The sequence below is a fragment of the Oncorhynchus tshawytscha genome, linkage group LG30 (genome assembly GCF_018296145.1).
Source record: "Oncorhynchus tshawytscha isolate Ot180627B linkage group LG30, Otsh_v2.0, whole genome shotgun sequence".
NCBI lineage: Eukaryota > Metazoa > Chordata > Actinopteri > Salmoniformes > Salmonidae > Oncorhynchus > Oncorhynchus tshawytscha.
The window spans coordinates 10,426,812-10,448,875 of NC_056458.1; the positions used below are offsets into that span (position 1 = coordinate 10,426,812).

The 22,064-nt window shown below is 43.5% G+C and overlaps 1 protein-coding gene across 1 annotated transcript in view; it reads left to right on the plus strand.

Annotated features, from left to right (window-relative positions):
• fgf11b (fibroblast growth factor 11b) overlaps window positions 1-20,082 on the plus strand; it is a 47,911-nt gene extending 27,829 nt beyond the window's left edge. Inside the window, exons 2-5 of the mRNA XM_024398115.2 lie at window positions 6,936-7,046; window positions 8,935-9,038; window positions 19,555-19,753; window positions 19,894-20,082. Of these exons, the coding sequence (XP_024253883.1) occupies window positions 6,936-7,046; window positions 8,935-9,038; window positions 19,555-19,753; window positions 19,894-20,078 (599 nt within the window). The 3' untranslated portion in view covers window positions 20,079-20,082. The remainder of the gene's footprint in view (window positions 1-6,935; window positions 7,047-8,934; window positions 9,039-19,554; window positions 19,754-19,893) is intronic.
• Window positions 20,083-22,064: the final 1,982 nt, after the last annotated feature.

Here is a 22,064-nt window from a genome sequence, read left to right on the forward strand (position 1 = left end):
CTGCCTCCCTCTTCAGTGATTTTTCGTTCTGGCTGTCTTTTTATTATATTTACATTTGTGGGGGGGGGGGTCACAGCAAGGCTGTGTTGTTCTTAGATATGTTTTTTCCTTGACATGCTCAAATAACAAAGATCCTCGTGCTGAACAAATGTGTCCATAACATCCGTCAGGACAGATTTTCCTCTATCTTAAACCTTTTGTTATTACCAAATCAAAAATCACATTTTACACTTTAAATCCACCCCGCAATAACCTATCACCTCGAAACTGGTCATCACCATCCTGGACGTCCCTAAGATGAACCTCACTGAATGTGGTATTGATATCTAGAAAAACAAGGAAACTATATTAAGAGGTATTCTTTGCAATATATAACACTAATGCTCAAAATCATCTGCAATCATCATCTCCTCATGAACCATATGGCACATTCACTCCAGATTTGGTATTTAGACTTATTACACCAGTCTTTACTGGTTTTGAGACAAATATGGCCGCAATGTACCTATAGATGCATGTTAGCACATATGCTAATGATACAAATGCTTAAAACATCTTCTTATCATGAACCATGAGTCAGATTGGCTCCAGATTTGGTATATAAACTAAATTAATTATCCTCTAATGAATTTGAGAATGATTAGTTTCTGCATTCAAAGTCGGCCACTCTACACCACTAGATGGTACCATATCACACCAGGGCTATAAGAACTGAACCCATTGACATGAGGCCATGAAATTTGGTATGTAAACCTTGTGTATTTGTCGTTAGAAGCTGTGTGAATATAAAGTCAGTTGTTGGCATTATGAATGTCATTGGCACCAGTGGAACCATAGAATGCTAGAGCAGTAACTATTGATTAAGTGATCTTTGTCTCATGCAAATGAGGGTTAGATTTAAATTTTGCAATTTTATTCTGGAAAATTAGAAACCTGAAGTCCTGTCGCTTGCGCAGTATGTGTATTACAGCTGTGAGCGTGTATTAAAGTATTATTTTGGAATGCGAATGTGGAGTGTTAATGAACTTATCTTGTGTTCTTTCTGTCATCCTGTGAACCCTGATCATTGTTGCCCTCTCTTTCTTCCTTTCTTTCTTTCTTTCTTTCTTTCTTTCTTTCTTTCTTTCTTTCTTTCTTTCTTTCTTTCTTTCTTTCTTTTTCTTTCTTTCTTTCTTTCTTTCTTTCTTTCTTTCTTTCTTTCTTTCTTTCTTTCTTTCTTTCTTACCAAGAATTGAACAGAACTCTAGTCAGTGACAAATGAAACCATCCTTTGGCCTTCTCCACCAACTGGCTTGACTTCCTTGTGACAATATATTATACTGTTCCTCATCCCAAAGCCACAGTCTCACTTGTTTCATGGTATAAAGAGGCCACTAGAGCTGCAATGATTTTTCCATTGATCGATGCAGAGCGTTAGCAGAGCAACACAAGAGCCCTAATGGCACCTGGGAGATTCTCAGTGGCACTTCCTAATGGCTAGAGTTGGTAAAAGCCACAGTGGCACTTTATTCCCCTCTGGTACATATCTGGTGTGATGAGGACTGGTTACAGTTTTTTTTACGATTGCTTACACACTAAAATGGAACTTTTCCCACAATTAGCAAAACCTTACACTTACAGCTGACACTGTAAGCACATTGTCAGCTTCACACTATTTGCAAAACATTACAGACAGTGATTTGCAAAACCCTAAACACACTTGTATACATCAGCCACAGAAGTATATCATGATGTCACTTCCTTGCAATTCCAAAGCACTGACTGTCAAATTAACACACCTATGAGCCAATCTGTTAAACTTCTTAGGGCTGCAATCCCGTTAACGGGATGATATGACAACAACCAGTGAAAGTGCAGGGCGCCATATTCAAAAGAACAGAAATCTCATAATTAAAATTCCTCAAACATACATGTATCTTATATCATTTTCAATGTGGTCTTGTTGTTAATCCCACCACAGTGTCTGATTTCAAATAGGATTTATGGGGAAAGCACCACAAACGATTATGTTAGGTCACCAACAACTCACTAAAATACACAACCAATTTTACCAGCCAAAGAGAGAGAGAAAAAAAAGCACAAATAGAGATAAAATTAATCACTAACCTTTGATAATCTTCATCAGATGACACTCATAGGACTTCATGTTACATAATACATGTATGTTTTGTTTGATAAAGTTCATATTTATATAAAAAAATCTGAGTTCACATTGGCGCGTTACATTCACTAGTTCCAAAAACATCCAGTGATTTTGCATAGCCACATCGATTCAACAGAAATACTCATCATAAATGTATATTATAGATATACCTCTCCTTAATGCAAACGCTGTGTCAGATTTTTTTTTAAACTTTACGGAAAAAGAAACCCATGCAATAATCTGAGACGGCGCTCAGAAGTAAAAATCACCACAGCCACAACGATGGCGTCAACATAAACAAGAAATTACATGACAAATATTCCCTTACCTTTGATGATGTACATCAGAAAGCACTCCAGGAATCCCAGGTCCACAATAAATGTTTGTTTTGTTTCGATAATATCCGTTATTTATGTCCAAATACCTTCTTTTGTTGAAAATGGCTGCTTGATAGACACCTGATGCATTCTGCTATCATTCACTCCCACAACACCATAGAAATCTCATTACAATTTCTATTATTGGTTGACATCTAGTGGAACCCCTAGGCAGTGCAACATCATTAATATCTCGAGGGGATTTCATTGGGGACTCTGGTGAATACATACAAAGCCCAGATTTCTCACTTCCTCATTTCAACTCGGGATTTTGCCTGAGTTCTGTTATACTCACAGACATCATTCAAAGAGTTTTAGAAACCTTAGAGTGTTTCTATCCAATGCTAATAATAATATGCATATATTAGCAACTGAGACTGAGGAGCAGGCCGTTTACTTTAGGCACCTTATTCATCCAAGCTACTCAATACTGCCCCCCAGTCATAAGAAGTTGTTAAACACAGCCATCAGGTGCACAAACACATGATTGCTAAATTGTAGACACACCAATCAGGTTTAAGCACTATAAAAATGCAGCAGGTAGGTTCACCTGCCTTCAACCAAAATGGAAGGAGTCAGAAGAAGAGTGAGAGTGAGTGAGAGTGAGAGGAGGAGTACACAGAGGAGGAGAAGGAGGTAGAGGAAGAGGAGGAGGTAGAGGAGGAGGAAGAGGCAGAGGCCCAAGCCAGAGGAATACCTGAAGCAGGAGGACATTCGTGCAACACTAGTGGACCATGTTGTGAACCACGGATTTACGCTGAGGGAGGCTGGACTGAGAGTTCAGCCAAATCTTAGCAGATATACAGTGGCATCTGTCATAAGGACTTTTCGACAGGAAAACAGGTAGAAGATCTGTCTACAGTTACAGTAATCAGCAGCTTATTGTCTGCACCATATCAGCACTTCTGATACCCCTTCCTGTGACATTGTACAGTAAGTTACATGTATTATTCTCTACATAGGATTGAGTGTCGGGAACAACAAGGAGGAAGGGGGCCCATATTCACACAAGAACAAGAGAGAGATAATAAACATGGTTTTGGCCAATAATGCTATCAGGCTCCGAGAACTACAAGCCAACATTATCGGTAACCATGCCATTTTCAATAATGTCCATCAGGTCTCTCAGTCAACACTGGCACGCATCCTGAAGAGACATCTGGTTCAAATGACACAACTTTATCGAGTGCCTTTTGAGCGGAGTTCAGAGAGGGTCAAACGGCTGCGGCATGAGTATGTGGAGGTTTGTATTGTTCACTTTAGCACTGCATACTGCACACATGGCTTTTTTACATTGACTGTATACTAGCTCTTTCCTGAACTACACAATCTTGTCTTTCACTGTATTTCAGGGAGTTTTGCAGATGGATGCTGAGGAAATCCTGCATGAATTCATATATATTGATGAGGCAGGGTTCAACATCGCAAAAGCAAGAAGGAGAGATATCATTGGCCACAGGGCTATAATCAATGTCCCAGGGCAACGTGGGGGTAACATCACCCTTTGCGCTGCCATTTCACAGCATGGGGTTGTCCTCCGTCATGCCAAAATGGGCCCTTACCACACACCTCACATTCTCACATTTTTGGACCGATTGCACCACATCGTCACAGCAGGTAATGAAATGCACCAGATGCAATACACGGTCATCTGGGACAATGTGTCATTCCACCGCTCTGCTTTGGTCCAGAACTGGTTTCAACACCCTCCACAGTTGACAGTACTATACCTTCCACCATACTCTCTGTTTCTAAACCCTATGGAAGAGTTGTTCTCTGCATGGCGGTGGAAGGTTTACGATCTCCAACCCCAGGCTCAGGTACCCCTCATTCAGGCCATGGAGGACGCCTGTGACCAAGTCGACGCCGCAGCTGTGCAAGGATGGATTCGACATTTAAGACGGTTCTTCCCACGTTGTCTTGCTAATGATGATATTGCTTGTGTTGTTGATGAAATTCTCTGGCCAGATCCAGCCAGGCGTAGAGATAATGTACAGTATGTATAGTATGTTTACTGTAGTATTTTCTGTACAATATTGTCAGTTTTTTTCAGATTATGTTTTGTTTGTTGTTATTTACTGTAATTGTAACCTGTACTGGATACAGTATTTTACGTTGGTCTGTTTGCTGAGCTAACAGTGTTATGCACACTACTGTAGTAGCATGAAAACTGGGACCTGTTTTGTTGTGATTCTCCATGTTGATATGTTGACTGATTTGGGTATATGGAGAGAAATAAATGATGTTTTCCTCAGTCTGCAGCATTGGTCTTATGTAGTGTTTGTATAGTTGCACTTTCTCTGTGTACTTCATTTACTGCACTCTGATCACTGACACTTAGACTTGCTAAAAGTGTTTTAGGTTTAGCAACAGCAGTGTGTAACTGGTTCCAAAAGATTGAAGTCATATGAAATGTGTGGGTATCGTATGGTAACAAAATATTATTTTTATGAAGTCGTGTATAGTTTTGACAAAAGTGTTCCATTTAGCACATGATCTGAAGTGTTGTGCTACTTTGGTGTAGGGTTGTGCTAATTGTGTGTCGTGTTTTGACAAACCGGGCCCTGTTTTCAGAATTGTGCTTAAACAATTGAAAAAAACCTCCTAGCTTTTGTCTTCCATTTGTTCTAAGCAGCCTGAGTGTGTATTGTACAGTATGTTGAGACAGTGGGACCTGTTCAGTGTGGAGTGAAGCATCAGATGTATTGGCCCAGACAGACAGCAAGCAGTGGTGTTTATTAGCCCTGTCTTGCATGAGCTGTCTGTTGAACAGCACATACAGCCATCTTTCCCAATGAAATGACACTGCCATCTCTCTCTCTAAGATCCCTTGTCTCCCTGCTCTCCCACAGACATCCGCAGGGACATGTAATGAACGGCTTCCCTGCTCTGATTGGGTGATGTATGGTGTTATTGGGTAGGATGAATCCCACATAACTCAAAGGATATGAGAGAGAGAGAGAATGGGGGCGAGAGAGAGAGAGAGAGACAATGGGGAGTGGTAAAGAGAGAGAGAGAGAATGGGGTGATAAAGAGAGAGAGACAATGGGGAGGGGTAAAGAGAGAGAGAGAGAGAATGGGGTGATAAAGAGAGAGAGACAATGGGGAGCGAGAGAGAGAGAATGGGGGCGATAAAGAGAGAGAGACAATGGGGAATGGTAAAGAGAGAGTGTATGGGGGCAATAAAGAGAGAAAGAGAGAGAGAGAGAGAGAGAAAGCAAGGAAGGGAAGTAGAGAAAGAGGGAGAGATATTAGAGGGAGAGAGGGGGAAAGTGTGAGTTTTGTATCTACATGGTTCATGAGATGACATGAGAGTCTCTGTCACATTGTTACAGACCCTGACTCTGTTCCTATGGGGAAATAACCCTTCAAATCATATACCCAATCACATACCCACATTGTGAGTACACACACACACACAGATAGAGAGACCAATCTTGGGTTCTGTGTATCGATCGGGATCCTGCGAGCAAATGGCTCTCAGGGAGGCTGAGAGAGGAGAGGGCAGAGTAGGAGGAGGAGGTTAGAGGCATGGGAACTAACATCTGACCCCCATTCCTCCAGAGGGTTTCTCACAAACTGCTCTCTCATCCATGTTTCATCTCCCTCATTAAAGCTACATTGTGGATGAGAGGCGGCCCGCTAGCTTAGCCCGACCAGGCTGTTCTCTCTAACTGAGAGTGACTGAGCATTAAGCCATGGCACCACAGCACCTGCAGCCTCCTGCTGGCAGACTGTCAACTAGGAGCACCACAGAGCAGGGAAAGGGAAAGTGAGGAAGGTTGTAGGAGTGAACCGGAACAGACTCAGTGGCTGCATGTCTCCTAGCTGTAAGGATTCGTTATCTGTCGGTTTCTTAAATGAACACAAAGTACACGGCAGGGACCCTGCACATTAAATGTTATCTTATGCCTCCTCATCTCCTTCTCATCACAAATACATGTGTGATGCTGATGTATCTTTCATGGAGCAGAAGACAGGCTCTCTTTCATTTGACTTAATCCTCCAATGACCCCAAACTCGTTTGCTTAAAATACCAACGGCAATGATAATGGGCAGAGAGTGATAAGGTGCTGGCGAGTTCCAAGAGCCAGCAGCCACTGTTCATGACATCAGTTTGTCTATTTTTGTCGTCAACTTTTATTCAACTATTATTCATCATCATTAGATGACGTTGCAAATATTCATTGCACTGACGACTAAACTATTTGTATACCCTTCTAAAAGACACATTTGGCTGTGTGTTGTTAACTCAGACTGTTACAAGTATTTCCCTAACTGACAATCTCCTATTAACCCATTCTGTTCAACTCCAAGTTCCTCTCAACCCTAAATAACTATTACATAACTCTTCTATCTGTCCCTGTCCATGGGCCCTGTCTAATAAAGCTTTGTGCTGACTGTTTCCTCTGCAGAGCCCCAGTTGAAAGGCATCGTTACCAGGCTGTACAGTCAGCACGGATACTACCTGCAGATGCAGCCGGATGGCACCATGGATGGCACAAGGGACGAAGGCAGCTCCTTCTGTAAGTGTGTGTGTGTGTGTGTGTTTTGGCACATGGCCTGCCCGTCTGGCTAGTAGCCAGGTATTGTATACTTCTCTCAGTGTCTGGTCACTGGCACCAGTTGATTGCTCATTCAACAACCGCTGATCAAGGCTATTGGTCTGTGGCTGAGGTTCTGAAGCCTATGTTTTTCCAGAATAGGTGGATACTAGATACTAGTATCCTGGTATACCGGAATAACTACAGCACACAACCCAATCACCATTAACACCAACTCAGATCAGGTCATGGCAACAGTACACAAAACCACACTAAGCACACAATTTGAAATACTGAAATATTCAGTGTTATTGTATACTTCTCCCTCATCCATAAAATCTTTCATATAGTGAGGTCATGCCAAGAGAAGATAGAAGGAGAAGTAGAGAAATAGAGAGAGAGAGAGAGAAAGAGAGAGAGAGAGAGAGAGAGATGTAGCAATAGAGTAACAAAGAAATAGAGAAAGAGATGGAAGGGAGAGAATGGTACAGAAAGAGAGAAGGGGGAGTGAGAGGGATGAGTGTGTGTGCGCAGTGTGTGGTGACTGGGTCTGTCCTCAGCTCTCCTCCTCTGGCCCAGCTGTCTGCGTGTGTGAGGAGCAGAGCAGAGCGTGTGGAACAGATTGACTGGTCTTTGATTGAGCTGGAGGTTGTCAGAGGGTTTGGTGCAGGGTGACTATGACACCACAGAGTGATGAAAAGGGAAGAGAGAAGAGAGCAGCATGGTGAGGCAGAGAATGGGGAGGTCACATCGGAGACTTATAGACATGATATACCATGACATCGTTGTACAATAATTGAGTTATTATTCAGCAGATAAATAAATAACCACTTGAGACATCCTCAAGGACCCCTCGCTTTGCAGGTTCTTTGTTTCATTGAATTGTTTACTTACTTATAATATGGATTGGATGCATGTATTGACTTTCAATATTAATCTTATTTGATTCCCAAATGCGCCTTTAGAAACTGCCAACAGTGAAAATACACAAAATCAACAAGAGGATTTGACAAAGATCTTATTCAAATATATTTAGAGATTAGGAAAGCCAGATGCCCATTCACAAACAGCAAGGTCTGCAAATAAATAGACAACACAATCACACGTTGACAAAGACGCTGTGCTTCCTATTGCATCGGGTTTAGGTTTCAGAATGGGTGTGGATTTGATAAGGATATTTAGTTGGCACATTTAAAATCCATGGAAGCAATAATTGTTCCTTTATCTCTCTCATCTCTACTTTCTCTTTTCCACCCGATCTGTCTTCTACTCTTTCCACTCTGTTTTCCTGTTCTGATGGGTTCCATTGGTCTCTATGTAGAAGAGATCAGTAACACCCCTGAAACCCTGCACGCCCCAGAGAGAGTGAGAAGAGACGAGAGAGATAGAGGATAGACTTGTCCTTTCTCTTCCTTCCTTCCTCCCGCCTCTGCCCCTTCCTGACGTCTATTTCTGTCATCTTTTTGTCACTCCATCCTCTCTGTTGTTAACGCTCTCTTTCTCCCTTGTTTTCTCCCACTGTCTCTCTCACATGCTCTCGTTATATTCCTTTGTGTTTCACCAGTCCTCTTAGCTGTATTCAGGGAGGTGCTGCACCCAGAGTAGAGCAAAAGTATGGCAAACCTGAGGTGACCGGATGATAGCCCCTCACTCCAACAACACTCCATATCTCGCTCATGACACTCTGGCTTAGGCTCAGTGAGGTTGTGACCTTTGTGCCTGGTAGAGTTATTCAGAGGTGAAACAACAGCCATGTTAATTCCTATAGAAGACAATCTAGGAAGCTCTTGATTGCTGCTCTCTGGGTCGGTCTAATGTCAGTCTCATGTTCTAACGTTTCTCTCTCCTCCCTCTTTCCGCCTCTCTGCAGCACAGTTCAACTTGATTCCTGTGGGTCTGAGGATCGTGGCGATCCAGGGGGCGAAGACAGGGCTCTACCTGGGCATGAACAGTGATGGGTACCTCTACACCTCTGTGAGTCCACATGCTCAACAATACATAAACCAGTAACAACATTGGACAATGTGTCTTTTACAGTAGTGTTTCTGAGTAAACCTGGGGGAAATGGCTGTGTGACAATAGGCCAGTGCCAGCAATAGAGATACTCAGTGAAGCTTTAGCTCTCTAAATGACAGTTATAATGACCATGCAACGGCTGGAACAGTCATATCAGGAGTGGACTGCTGTTGCGAAATCTCCTCAATTACGGTCTGTGTTGTTGCTGTCCATGGTGCTGAACTCTCTGCCAGGAGAATCTGGTTTCTGCCCATGATGCTGAACTCTGTGCCAGGAGAATCTGTTTGCTGTCCATGGTGCTGAAATGGACTTCAATCTGGAGTTGCACATCCTGTTCCATGGGCTTAGATTCAGCGGTGCAGTTGAGTCACTTAGAAATATACACCCCCCGTAAAAACAATTGGGGTCACTTAGAAATGTCTTTGTTTTGTGCATTAAAATAACATCAAATTGATCAGAAATACAGTGTAGACATTGTTAATGTTGTAAATGACTATTGTAGCTGGAAATGGCTGGTTTTTATTGAATATCTACATAGGTGTACAGAGGCCCATTATCAGCAACCATCACACCTGTGTTCCAATGGCACTTTGTGTTAGCTAATCCAAGTTGATCATTTTAAAAGGCTAATTGATCATTAGAAAACCCTTTTACAATTATGTTAGCACAGCTGAAAACTGTTGTTCTGATTAAAGAAGCAATGGAGCTGGCATTCTTTAGACTAGTTGAGTATCTGGAACATCAGCATTTCTCAGTTCGATTACAGGTTCAAAATGGCCAGAAACAAAGAACTTTGAATCTGCAATGTACAATTTTATGGGGGTTGAGGACAGTATGCAGCTATAGTACAGCGTCTGTACTGAGGATGTACTGTTCAGCGTTAAGTCTCTTTACCGAGCTTAGGTAATAGGGTGTAAGCTCTGTGTGTGATTAAGGATGAAAGGTTACTGTGCCCCGAGCGTCTAGATTGCCACACAACATAAAAACAGCAGAATAATAACAAGGGATTAGCCACTGCAGTGTGACCAATTACCTACACTGTGTCTGGTGCTACTGTAAAGGACATAGAGCAATAGCATTACAGAGTAGTGGAACATTCACTCAATCTCACTGTGTGTGTGTGTGTGTGTGTGTGTGTGTGTGTGTGTGTGTGTGTGTGTTGTGTGTGTGTTGTTTGTGTGTGTGTGTGTCACAGAATCCATTTTTTTAAACACAGGGCATAACCGTGCGATACTTCATACATAAAGTCTGTCAGCGTGCAGTGCACGTAGGGCAGACGCATTCAAGTTGGGAGAGTCACGGAGAACAATCATTTGTTAGTCGTTGGAGCATTGGTGTAAGGTTGTAACAGCTACACCTCTGTCAGTGTGAGAGAGAGAGAATATCCCTGAGCTGAAGATTAACATTCTGCAATGAGAAGGCGTTTGTCTATTGCCTCTGTGTGTACAGAGGCAATAGGAGCATCGGGTTCAAAAGGAAACACAGTCAAAACCCCTCGGTAACTCACAAAGGCCTTCTATGTGGCTTCAAGCAGACAGACAGAGTGTCTTCCCTTAGAATAGAATCGTGCTGAGGATGTGTAACCTTGTGTGTTTGGTGTGTGTTACAGTCACACACCGGTAAGCTGTTGTTTGTGAGAGCGGATGCATGTTTGAAACAGTGATGTACTCTGTTTTGTGACTGTGTGGGTGAGAGGCTGAGGTGAGTGACAACAAGAGACACAGAGGACACTGCCATTGGGGAAAACCTCTGCAGGGGCTCTCAGTCACTCACTCACTCACTCACTCACTTTGATTCTTTGTCCTCCTCTTTTCAATTAGGCTGTGCATTGCAGTAAAAGCGTGATCAGACAGCTTTTGTCAGGCTAGTGAAGCACATAGCCCAGGAGGGCAGTATGGAGCTAATGACAAGGGGGAACTCCATGTCACAGCTCTGTTGTCTCAGCCATGAGCCTCAGCTTCCCTATACCTGTAGGAGACTCCAGGAAAATGGCTTCTGTCCTGGTAAAAATAGTGCTCAGCTCTGTCCTGACCCATTTTATCATCTGTGTTCTCTGGAAAACCCTCCTGGGCCATGAGAGGGGGAGATGTGTGAGAGAAGGGGGCCGATTGTGTGTGTGAGTGCGAGTGTGTGTGTGTGTGTGTGTGTGTGTGTGTGTGCGTGCGTGCGTGCGTGCGTGCGTGCGTGCGTGCGTGCGTGCGTGCGAGAAAGACAGATAGAGAGATGGTGGATGGGAAGAGGCACAATTGAGAGCCTAGATTTCACAGATGCAGTTCCAATGCATGTCAATCGGTGATTGCGTATTTAATGGGTGTGTTGATGTACGTATGCATACCTTCAATTATAATGTCTATGATGTAATATATGTTCAGCGCATTTGTGTAGTGGTTGATGTGTGTGTGTGTGGGCAGGTTTTACACATGTGGTTATGTATATTTGAGTGGATAATTGTGTTTGTGTCTGTGCTTATATGAGTCATTTCTATTGTCTGCGTTTAATTGCTTGTGAGGTTATACATGTAAATCACTGTAATATCTATGTGGTGCTGTATCTGTGTGTGTGTGTGTGTGTGTGTGTGTGTGTGTGTGTGTGTGTGTGTGTGTGTGTGTGTGTGTGTGTGTGTGTGTGTGTGTGTGTGTGTGTGTGTGTATGTGTGTGTGTGTGTGTGTGTGTGTGTGTGTGTGTGTGTGTGTGAGTGTGTGAGTGTGTGAGTGAGTGAGTGAGTGAGTGAGTGAGTGAGTGAGTGAGTGAGTGAGTGAGTGAGTGAGAGAGAGAGAGAGTGAGAGACAGACCTTTCCTGATGAATGGCTTTGTAGTCCATTCTTCTCCTGTGAGGGCTGCATTGAGATGCAGGACAACACAGCCGTCCAGATAGCATCACCTCCATCACAATGGGGGAGAGAGAGAGAACAGGAGAGAGTTGGAAAAAACAGGAAAGGGGAAGAAGAGAAGAGTAATCAGGCAAAACGGCAGGGATAGAGAAAGAAGGCATGAGGTATAGAGAAACGGAATGGAATGATACAGAGGCAGACATGCTTCCAGCCAGGCAATGAAGTGCACTTAGGAGAAGTAATGCTGTGTGCAGGCATGAAACATTCATGGATATTTAGCTAGCTTGTCCTGGGAGGTGAACATTTGGTTGTTATTTTAGCTGGTTCTTTGTCATACAACATGGTGTGTTTCTCTACTCCGACGATTCATCCACAGATAAAAAGGGAAGCCGGGTTTGTTTTTAGTTCATCTTCAATGAATCTCTCCTCTTTTGTCTTTCAAGCTTCCACATAGGTCTGTAACTTCCTGATACCCAGTCAGGAGGGGACTTGCAGCGTGTGGCCCGTCTCCAGTAGAAACAAGGTCTATTTTAGCGGTTGGGTACGGATACGCTCGTTCACAACCTCCAGCCCAATCAAAGACCAGCGCTCGAGCAGTGTGGGTGAAATGATTGAATAACCTGTGTATTGCGATGCTCGTGCACACAACATGACCAGTGAGGTCAGCCTCGCCCTCTGGTAACCTTTAACCTTTCTCTTTAAGTGCATCTACAGAGCCGTGAAGAAGTATTTGCCCCCTTTCTGATTTCTATATTTTGCCTATTTTTTATACTGAATGTTATCAGATCTTCAACCAAAACCTAATATTAGATAAAGGGAGCCTAAGTTTACAAATAACCCAAAAAATGGATACTTAATTTTAAATATTGAATTAACAAAGTTATGCAACACCTAATTCCCCTGTGTGAAAAAGTAATTGCCCGCTTACACTAATAACTGCTTGTGCCACTTTTAGCTGAATTGACTGGAACCAAATGCAGAACTGCTGTCTATTGCATGCAGAACTGCTGTAACTATTGCATGCAGAACTTCTGTAACTCAGCAACATTTGTGGGTTTTCAACCACGAACTGCTGGTTTCAAGTCTTGCCACTTTGGGATTAGCCCATTCCAAAACTTTAAATGTGTTGCTTTTTATCCATGTTCATGTAGACTTGATTGTGTGTTTTGGATCGTTGTCTTGCTGCATGACCCAGCTGTGCTTCAGCTTCAGCTCACAGACGAATGGCCTGTCATTCTCCTGTGGAATTCTCTGATGCAGAGCAGAATTCATGGTTCCTTCCATAAGGCAAGTTGTCCAGGTCCTGAGGCAGCAAAGCATCCCCAAACCATCACACTACCACCATCATGTTTGACCATTGGTATGAGGTTCCTAATGTGGAATGCAGAGTTTGGTTTTTGCCCGACATAACGGGACCCATCTTGTCCAAAAAGTTGACTCAAGTTTGCCAAAAGGCAACTGAAAGCACCTGGATGATCATCAAGACTCTTGGAAGAATGTTCTATGGACAGATGGGTCAAAAGTATAACTTTTGCATGACATTGGGTATTGCATATCTTTTTTAAATTGATAAAATGATATAAGTATGTAATTGTTGTGTTATTTGTTCACTTTGTTTGAAGATCTGTTTTGGTTGAAGATCTGATAACATTCAGTTTCAAAAATATGCAAAAGTAGAAAAAATTAGAAAGGTGACCAATACCTTTTCACAGCCCTGTACGCCTTCTTAACCCTTGTGTTGTCCTTAAGGGTCAAACAATGACCCACCACTATGTATAGCAGCAGAGGAAAAACCCCTAAATGATATTTCTTCAACGTGAAATTTGATGACTTTTCCTAGAATGACCCCAACGTTAGAAAAAGTGAAACGTCGCCTTTGTTCATATTTCCATGAAAGCTGTACAGCACCAGGGTGCAAAGATTGTCTTAGGGTCATTTTTGACCCGGCAGTTATAAAATCATTTACACACCACAAAAAAACAAAAACAAAGACACACACACAATGAGATATTGAGATTATGTGTGGTACTGATTGAACTCAGCCAGCAGCTCCTGAAGAGGAAGATCACCATGGTTGGCACCAGTTAGAAAGAACAAGCCTGAGCTCCCCCCTGCACTCCTCGGAACAAGGGGGAGAGAAGCCAACTCATAAAGGTTTGCCTTCACCCCCACCACCACTCTAGTTTCTTACCTCCCAAAGAGGAACAAGAATGTGGTCCTCCTGAGCACACTGCACAAAACGGCTGAGATCAGTGATCGTGAGGACAGGAAGCCAGCCATCATCCTGGACTTCAACCACAACAAAGGAGATGTGGACAACCTGGGCAAGGTGATTGGAACTTACAGCTACAGGATCATGACTGCTTGCTTGCCCCTGGTCATCTTCCATAACATTGATGTGTCCTCATACAATGCCTTTGTGATGTGGAACAAGATCAACCCTACCTGGATGCCTGATAAACGAAACAAGAGGAGGGTGTTCCTGGAGCAGCTGGGAAAGGCACTTGTAACCCCACGCATTCAAAGAAGGGAGTGCCTCCCCGGCACAGCAGCCTCTGCAGCGCTTGTGAAAGCTGTTCAGTGGACTGAATCTTGTCCTGATCCACCATCCACCTGAAGCTGCAGCTGGGGCAGACAAGAGGAGGAGATTCCAATTCTGCCCCCCAAAGAAGGACTGTAAAACAAATACTATGTGCTGCACATGTGAGAAATACATCTGCAAAGTCCTTGCACACACACTTGCATACTGTCCTACATGTGCTAATTAGAGATGATTGATTTATGTTTTTCACATTTTTGTTTTGTATCTATTATCTTATTTTATTCATATTTATTGTTGTTGTTTATACACCTTATGGGTGGGGGCAATGGTTAAAAAAATGGGAGAAGGCTAGTATTTTGTAGTTAATTCCTCATTGTTCAGTGTGTAAGAATATATCACTATGTTGCCAAAAAGTTCAAGACTGTTATTGTTCAATAAAATGCATTCAAAACTACTTTCTGCACATTTCTGCTACTTTCTTAGGCTATACAAGTGATATCTCTTGCTAAAAAAACAATGTTTACACTTATGCAATACCTTCAGCAATAATAATAATAATAATAATAATACTTTAGTATAGAAAACAATTATGACAGGTGTGTTGTAATTAAAATGAGTGGCGTCCACTAATTAAATGCAGTCTTCCTGCATGTTGAAGAGGGAAAACCCAGATATTCACAAAGTTTGTGATGAATGACAGGTTGTTTCTTCATGCAAACTACATTTGGGTTTTAAAATTATCCAATTAAGCTGCTTTATTTGAAGGGTTTAGTGAAGGCGGGTCATTTTTGACCCTTAGGACAAGGGGAGTATACACACACACACACTCCGACACACACACACACACACAGAGGAAAGACCCAATAGGAGATTCAGTGAACGTTTTGAGGGGGGGGGTTGTTGCTACAGCGTTAATACAGCACCATGGAATATGGCGGGATTACTGTAGCTAGGCAGATTCCACAGCATCTCCCAGAATACCCGGGACTGCTGGGGATGGTCAACAGACCCAGGCAGGGCTGCCTAATGTGTCACTACCACCCCTGCTGGCAATACAGAGCAGTACACCAAGGAAACAGGACCTCAGTCTTACTATGAGCCCAACACATATTGTATTTTACTCCCCCGTCATATTTACTAAGCATTTGCACTGGTGCAAGAGGTGATTTACTTATCAGAGAAGAGCAGACAAAGTAGAGGTGGCAGGAAGTGCTACAGATGACATTTTGTTATGCGAAAGGAGGTTGTTTGAAAGGGAGAAAGTGGCATAGAACTCCCCCGCTATGGGAGACTCTCAATTGCATACTCCTCACATTTTCTCCCCTCTCTTCCCACCTCCTTCTCAAAACCCATGGGAGGAGAAGGTCAGAGAGGTGGGACTTCTGGCCTTCTCAACCAATGGTTTTGAGAAGGAGGCTAGGAGAGTAGTTTGCCATTGAGATTCTCCCTATGAATCTGCATGAGTAGCCCTAAATGTATGAATGACTGATGGGTGAGGAAGAGGTACCAGTTACAATGTAAGCACCTTATGTGCTAGCCCCTGGCCTGAGTGCTTGGCCTAACTAGTGTTTCAGGAGAGCAACGTAGCGTAACGTATGGTGGCGTTAGGAGTTCAGCTTCTTGGAGCAGGTAGAATAGGTGTGATCAGGCACTGAGGGAGGAGGAGGAGGAAGAGGAGGAGGAGAAAGGAGAGGGTTGAGGAGAAGGTCGGGACACTGCTCTGCATGATAAAGAGGTTCTTCCCATCCTCAGGATTCTCTCCACGGACGCTGGATATTACCTATTTCGCCAGCTTTCATTAGAATTCATTCTGGCTGGAGATGCAGGGAAAGGAGGCTGCCCGAGTCAGTCAGTAAGTCACAAGTGAAGGGTGAGATTTTTATTTAATTTAATATTTTGTCCCCCCTTCTACGCTTAAAAATGGTGACCCTCCCTGTCACGTTCAACACACGCTCAGCAATTATTTACTCCACTGGTGGTTCTATAGGTACTCAGTGGAAGTTCAAAGGTCACATTGTGGGGGAGGTGTCTTCCATTCTAAAGAGATAGATAGCAGATTACCTGGGTCCTTGAGGCTGACTCATGGATTAAAGGTATGGTAATTACAGAAACTAGGTTGTATGAGATTAGTCATAGCAGCCATGGTAGCCGAGTTGGAGATTATGAGGATGGTTAGTCCAGGGGTTTAGCGGTCGGTTTATGAAGAGGGTCCTTAGTCTGTGCTGACGTCTTTCCAGGAAAGCTCAGGAGACATCCTGCTGTTACATAGACCTCAAAATGAAGACGTGGGTTATAATTAGGCTCATTCCACAGGATTTATCAAAGATTGTCGTCATGGTAGTGTTTACAAGTACAACACGTGGATTATCGTCAGGGTCATTTCAGAAGTCGACTGGTGGGTTTTCGTGAGGGTATAATTTCAGAGAGGAAATTGTGTTATCATGAGGGTCATTTCAGAATTGAAGGTTATCTAGGTCTTAGTAATGGGTTATCCTGCCTGCTGATGATTCAGAGGTTGATTGTGGGTTATGGTGACACAGAAGTCAGTGGTAGGGTCCTAGGTTATGGTGATTGGAGACCAATTGTCCTTGGTGCCCTGCTTCCAACTGCAGGTCCTGGAGGAGAACCAGGGGAGAAGGCCTCAGACTCAGACCCTCTTTCTCCCAATGACATGCCACTGGCATTAAACAAAGCCTGTATGTCCATGTATGCTGATGATTCAACTATATACTTGTCAGCAACCACAGCTAATGAAGTCACTGAAACCGTTAACAAAGAGTTGCAGTCAGTTTTGGAATGGGTGGCCAGTAAATTGGACCTAAACATCTCTAGAAACTAAAACGAAGCTCTAGACCTCAGCTGAATCTGGTCATGAATGGTGTGGCTGTCGAACAAGTTGAGGAGACTAAATTGCTTGGTGTTACTTTAGATTGTAAACTGTCATGGTGAAAACATAATAGATGAAATGGTTGTGAAGATGGGGAGAGGTTTGTCCGTAATAAAGAGATGCTCTGCTTTTTTGACACCACACTCCGTAAAGCAAGTCCTGCAGGCTCTAGTTTTGGCTTATCTTGAAAATCCCAAATGGTTTGCATAGTCAACTTACGCACAGCTCTGACACACACACTTGCCCCACCAGACATACCACCAGAGGTCTTTTCGTAGTCCCCCAAATCTAGAACAAATGGAAGAAAGTGTACAGTATTATAGAAAGCCATCATTGCATGGAACTCCCCTTCCATCTCATATTGCTGAAATGAACAGCAGACCTGGTTTCAAAAAACAGATAAAGCAACACCTCACAGCACAACGCCTCTCCCCTATTTGACCCAGATATTTTGTGTGTATGTACTGACATGTAGGCTATGTGTGCCGTTTTTAAATGTATGTAGTTCTGTCCTTGAGCTGTTCTTGTCTATTAATGTTCTGTATTATGTCATGGTTCATGTTTTGTGTGGACCCCAGGAAGAGCAGCTTGTGGCTTTCGCAACAGCTAATGGGGATCCTAATAAAATACCAAATACCCTTTCTCTCTCTCCCTCTCCACCCTGATTAATAATGAATGAAGCAGATCATTTATCAAGCTCCTTAAGATACCAAACCTGACAGAAGACGTATAAATAACTCTGTGATCTGGGGGGGGCTGGGTGTGGAAAGTACCTACAGATGAGGGTGGCTCAGGTGGTCCGGAGGTACGATAGAGAAAATGGGGTCGAGGGGAACTGAGGAAGGATATGAGGGCGTGGCGGAGCGAGGTGGAGATATGGCGTGATTGACTTTCCCAGACACGCACAGCACCTTGAAGGTGAGAGGTGATGATCTGGGAGCGTGTGACCATGGAGCTCCTTAATGCTGACGAGTCCACTACTGACTCCTTAATGCCCCTTCTTATTGCCGACTCGTCCTCCCCCAGTCCTCCACCATCTCCCCCAGTCTCCCTGAGCCCCAGAGAAAGTCTCCAGTCAGCTGTTTCTGCCCTTCTGCTCGCACTATATAAATCGTGCAGATTGGGTTTGCTCTCTGACAAGGGAAGGAGGCTGACGGTGACTAAGAGAGATGTATACCTGTCGCTAGTGGTTACAATCACCAGGCAACATTCTGCAGGGTTTAGTGGTCCTTATGTGAGTGCTGGACATAGACGGGTTAAACACTGGTGTAGGGACTGGGGAGGTGTTCTAGCAGCCAATAACTGTCGAGTTTCCATCTGAGATTTACCCCAGTGTTTTACCCAAAAGGCTCAGACTTTTCTGTTTCCATCTACGCGGGCCGGCAGCCATGTTTTTACTGGGCCATGGCCTTGGTGGAACTGCTCTAACTTTGGGGACACCTTCTCACAAAGCAACAGTCTTGAATGACGTAGAGGTTGTTGATTCTGCTCCCCCCAACATTTCTGGTCGCCCCAAGGAAACACTATAACACTAGAGCCCATATTAACACAAGACACCGGTGACACACAGGTCTGGGGTAAGTCTTAGGTGGAGGTGCACCATAAATGTTGGATACGCTTTAACTTTGAAGGGGTTCTGCTATGTGTGTTCACTTTCAGCCAGTATTCCAGAGTGTGTTGAATGTTGAATTTGAAGGTTGAAAGGGGACTTCCATCTGAAGCATTTGTTCTGCCTCCGTACTTTCATGTGTTTCCAAAACAACTGTGAATGTATTGTTGTGTTGTGTATTTATTCATTTGCATACTATGTGCGTGTATTTGTAGGTATGTGTCAATCTTTTGTTTATGGGAGAGTTTCCCAGTGATTTCTCCCTTCCACTGTACCCTTAGAGGGCTTCGTTAAGTTCATACCACTGATGCTGTAACGTAATCCCTCTCTATGAGTGTAATAATTCCACACTCTTCTCCCCAAAGACCAGGATGTTCTCGCTTTTTCAAAGGAACATGAGTACACACAGAATCCTAGCATTCCCTTCCATTCTCCGTAGACACAACTCTCTAAATGAATATGTTTTTCACTGAGCGTGTGTGTGCGCCTACGGTATTTGTGAGCACATACTATGCATGCTTTGGAATGTCTGTCTGTGTTTCTGGGTTGGCTTAATGGGTACAGTCGATCCTCTCATGATGTTTGTTGTGTTTGTTCTCCTTCAGGAACACTTCACTCCAGAGTGTAAGTTCAAGGAGAGTGTGTTTGAGAACTACTACGTGACGTACTCCTCCATGCTCTACCGCCAGAACCAGTCGGGCCGCTCCTGGTATATCGGTATCAACCGCGACGGACAGGTTATGAAGGGCAACCGGGTGAAGAAGACCAAGGGAGCCGCACACTTCCTGCCTAAAGTTATTGAAGGTTGGTCACATGCCCTCCAAGCTATGACGAATGTTTGAGAGGAACAAATAAGACACGGATATATCAGAAACGTATTAAGTTATCATAGATGCCATAGATGTGCACTGGACACTCAACCGTTTCTCTCTTCTGCTCCACAGTTGCCATGTACAAGGAGCCATCGCTACACGAACTAGTCAATGAACCGAAGGAAAAAGAGAAGGAAAGAGATAAAGAGAGCCCTGCTCGGAAGACAGTGAAGACGTCAGAAGAACGTCATGAAATAACATTCTCCATCAAGAACTGCAGGAAAGAGAAAAAAGCTCCCAAGGCTGACGCCTCGTAGCACAGGGGACCAAGGGGAGGGGGGGGCGGGGAGCAGTGACACTGAGAACTCAATGGGGACTCAATCACCCATCATGCATTGGGCTGGCTGGAGGAATGACCCTCATGGGCTCCCTTTACCAGAAGTGCACTGGGGCTGCACCATGCTGACGGGTCAGGGGTCAACAGCTCATCAGCAGCTCACCAGGTCTGGTTCTGGGAGGGTTTCCTCTCACCTGTCACCAGAGAGAGAGAGAGATGGACCAGGGACCGAGTCAGCATCACCACCCTTCCACCCTGTCAATCACCTCTACCCCTCCTCTGGTACACTCACTACCAAAAAGCACAGCCTGTGTCATACCTCTTTAATTGATCTACTGCCCTCCATCACCTGTCTCAATTTTCAGAAATCACCTACCCTCGCCCACACACAGTCATTTCTAATCTGTGTATTTTGATGTATGTGCGTGCAATTGTGTGTGTGTGTGTGTTGGAGAAAAAGTGTTTCACACTAATCACTTTATGTCATCATAACCGCCATGCGTGGGTCCAGTCTTCTAAGTAATGGAAATCACCATGGTGAAAGTGTCGCTATGCCTGGCCTCCACCATCTGCCCACCTGCAAATCACACACCCCGCAGCTGGACATGGGCCATCAAAATGATGCTTTATTGAACAGCATCAGGGGGGGATCTATTTATATTTGATAGTAGGCCTGTCTGTTGAACCGCAGTCTGCCAATCACTTTCAAAAATGCCAAATCTTCTGCTGAAAGAGAAAAGTCAAGCCAGCTCTTTTTTTGGGATCAGAGATATCTACAGGCTACAGGATAACCTTTTTCAGTGACCAGCCTTTTCTAGCTCACTCTTTCAAAGTCCATTTCTCCTTTGATCAAATCACAATGAGGAAATAAATGGAGGGAACTGAAGAAGATTATCATATGAAATCATGAGGATGATGTAAAGGATGATAATGAGGATGATGAGGATGAGGATAATTACAATGGTTACAGTGATTATGGTGATATTGATGATTCAACTGCCGCGTAACCTTGCAATAATCTCAAAGGCAAAATAACGAGACAGAAATGTCAGGGTATCCCATTATCTGAAGTTGATAGCCATTTGCCCTTCTGGAGCCATGAAAGCACCATGTCCAAATTACTATTAGAACCCTGACTGGGACATGACTGCCATGTCTGGCCCACATAACAGTAGCCTGACAGAGATGATTTCAGATTGGGCTCAGCAGGCTGATTCTGAGCATGTGAGAGAGTGATGAAGCTAAATGCCCTCTGGGCCCAATGTTATTATGATGCAACTCTTTGAAGGTTATTTCCTGGGGATTTTATGGAATACAGACATAATTGCTTAAGTTATTCGCTTAAATGTATGTAAAAAAAAAATATTAACATGTCTCTGCAATATTTGTACAGGTTTGAGTCTCTGTCAGAGCTGGGCTGTGTTAAAAAAGAAAGTATGGCATTTTATACAAGTGAGGGAGATAGTGACAGTGGTTATGAATGTGCATGCTTAAAATACTCCCAATTGCTAGCCTCCAAAACTCACCTTGTGGTGCTCATAATTCACTAAACTATTTCAGATAAATGGTAAGGATTGGACCTGTTGAATCTGATTAAATTCTCTGTCACTTGAAAGGTAGTGCCAGTGACCGCTGACTGTATCCTTTGCTTGGCAACTGTTGTCGACAGGAAGCAGAGTTTAAAGCTGACATCAAAGTCTGAGGAGGCTCTTAGCTGGAGCACAATAGATATATGGGGCTTTCTGGATGAGTTTTTATAAGACACAGCTGGAGCACCTACTTGCTATTCTAAAGACATCTCACTGCTTATCCCCTCACCAGAGTTATCAAATCACCACAGAGGAATCCACTCGCAAATATGGATTTCTTTGTGTGCGTGGCTGTTTGTGATTGTGTTCTTCTCCCAGTGTATGGATGTTTGTGGGAATATGTGAGTTTATGTTGGGAGTGCATAGTGTGTGTGTCC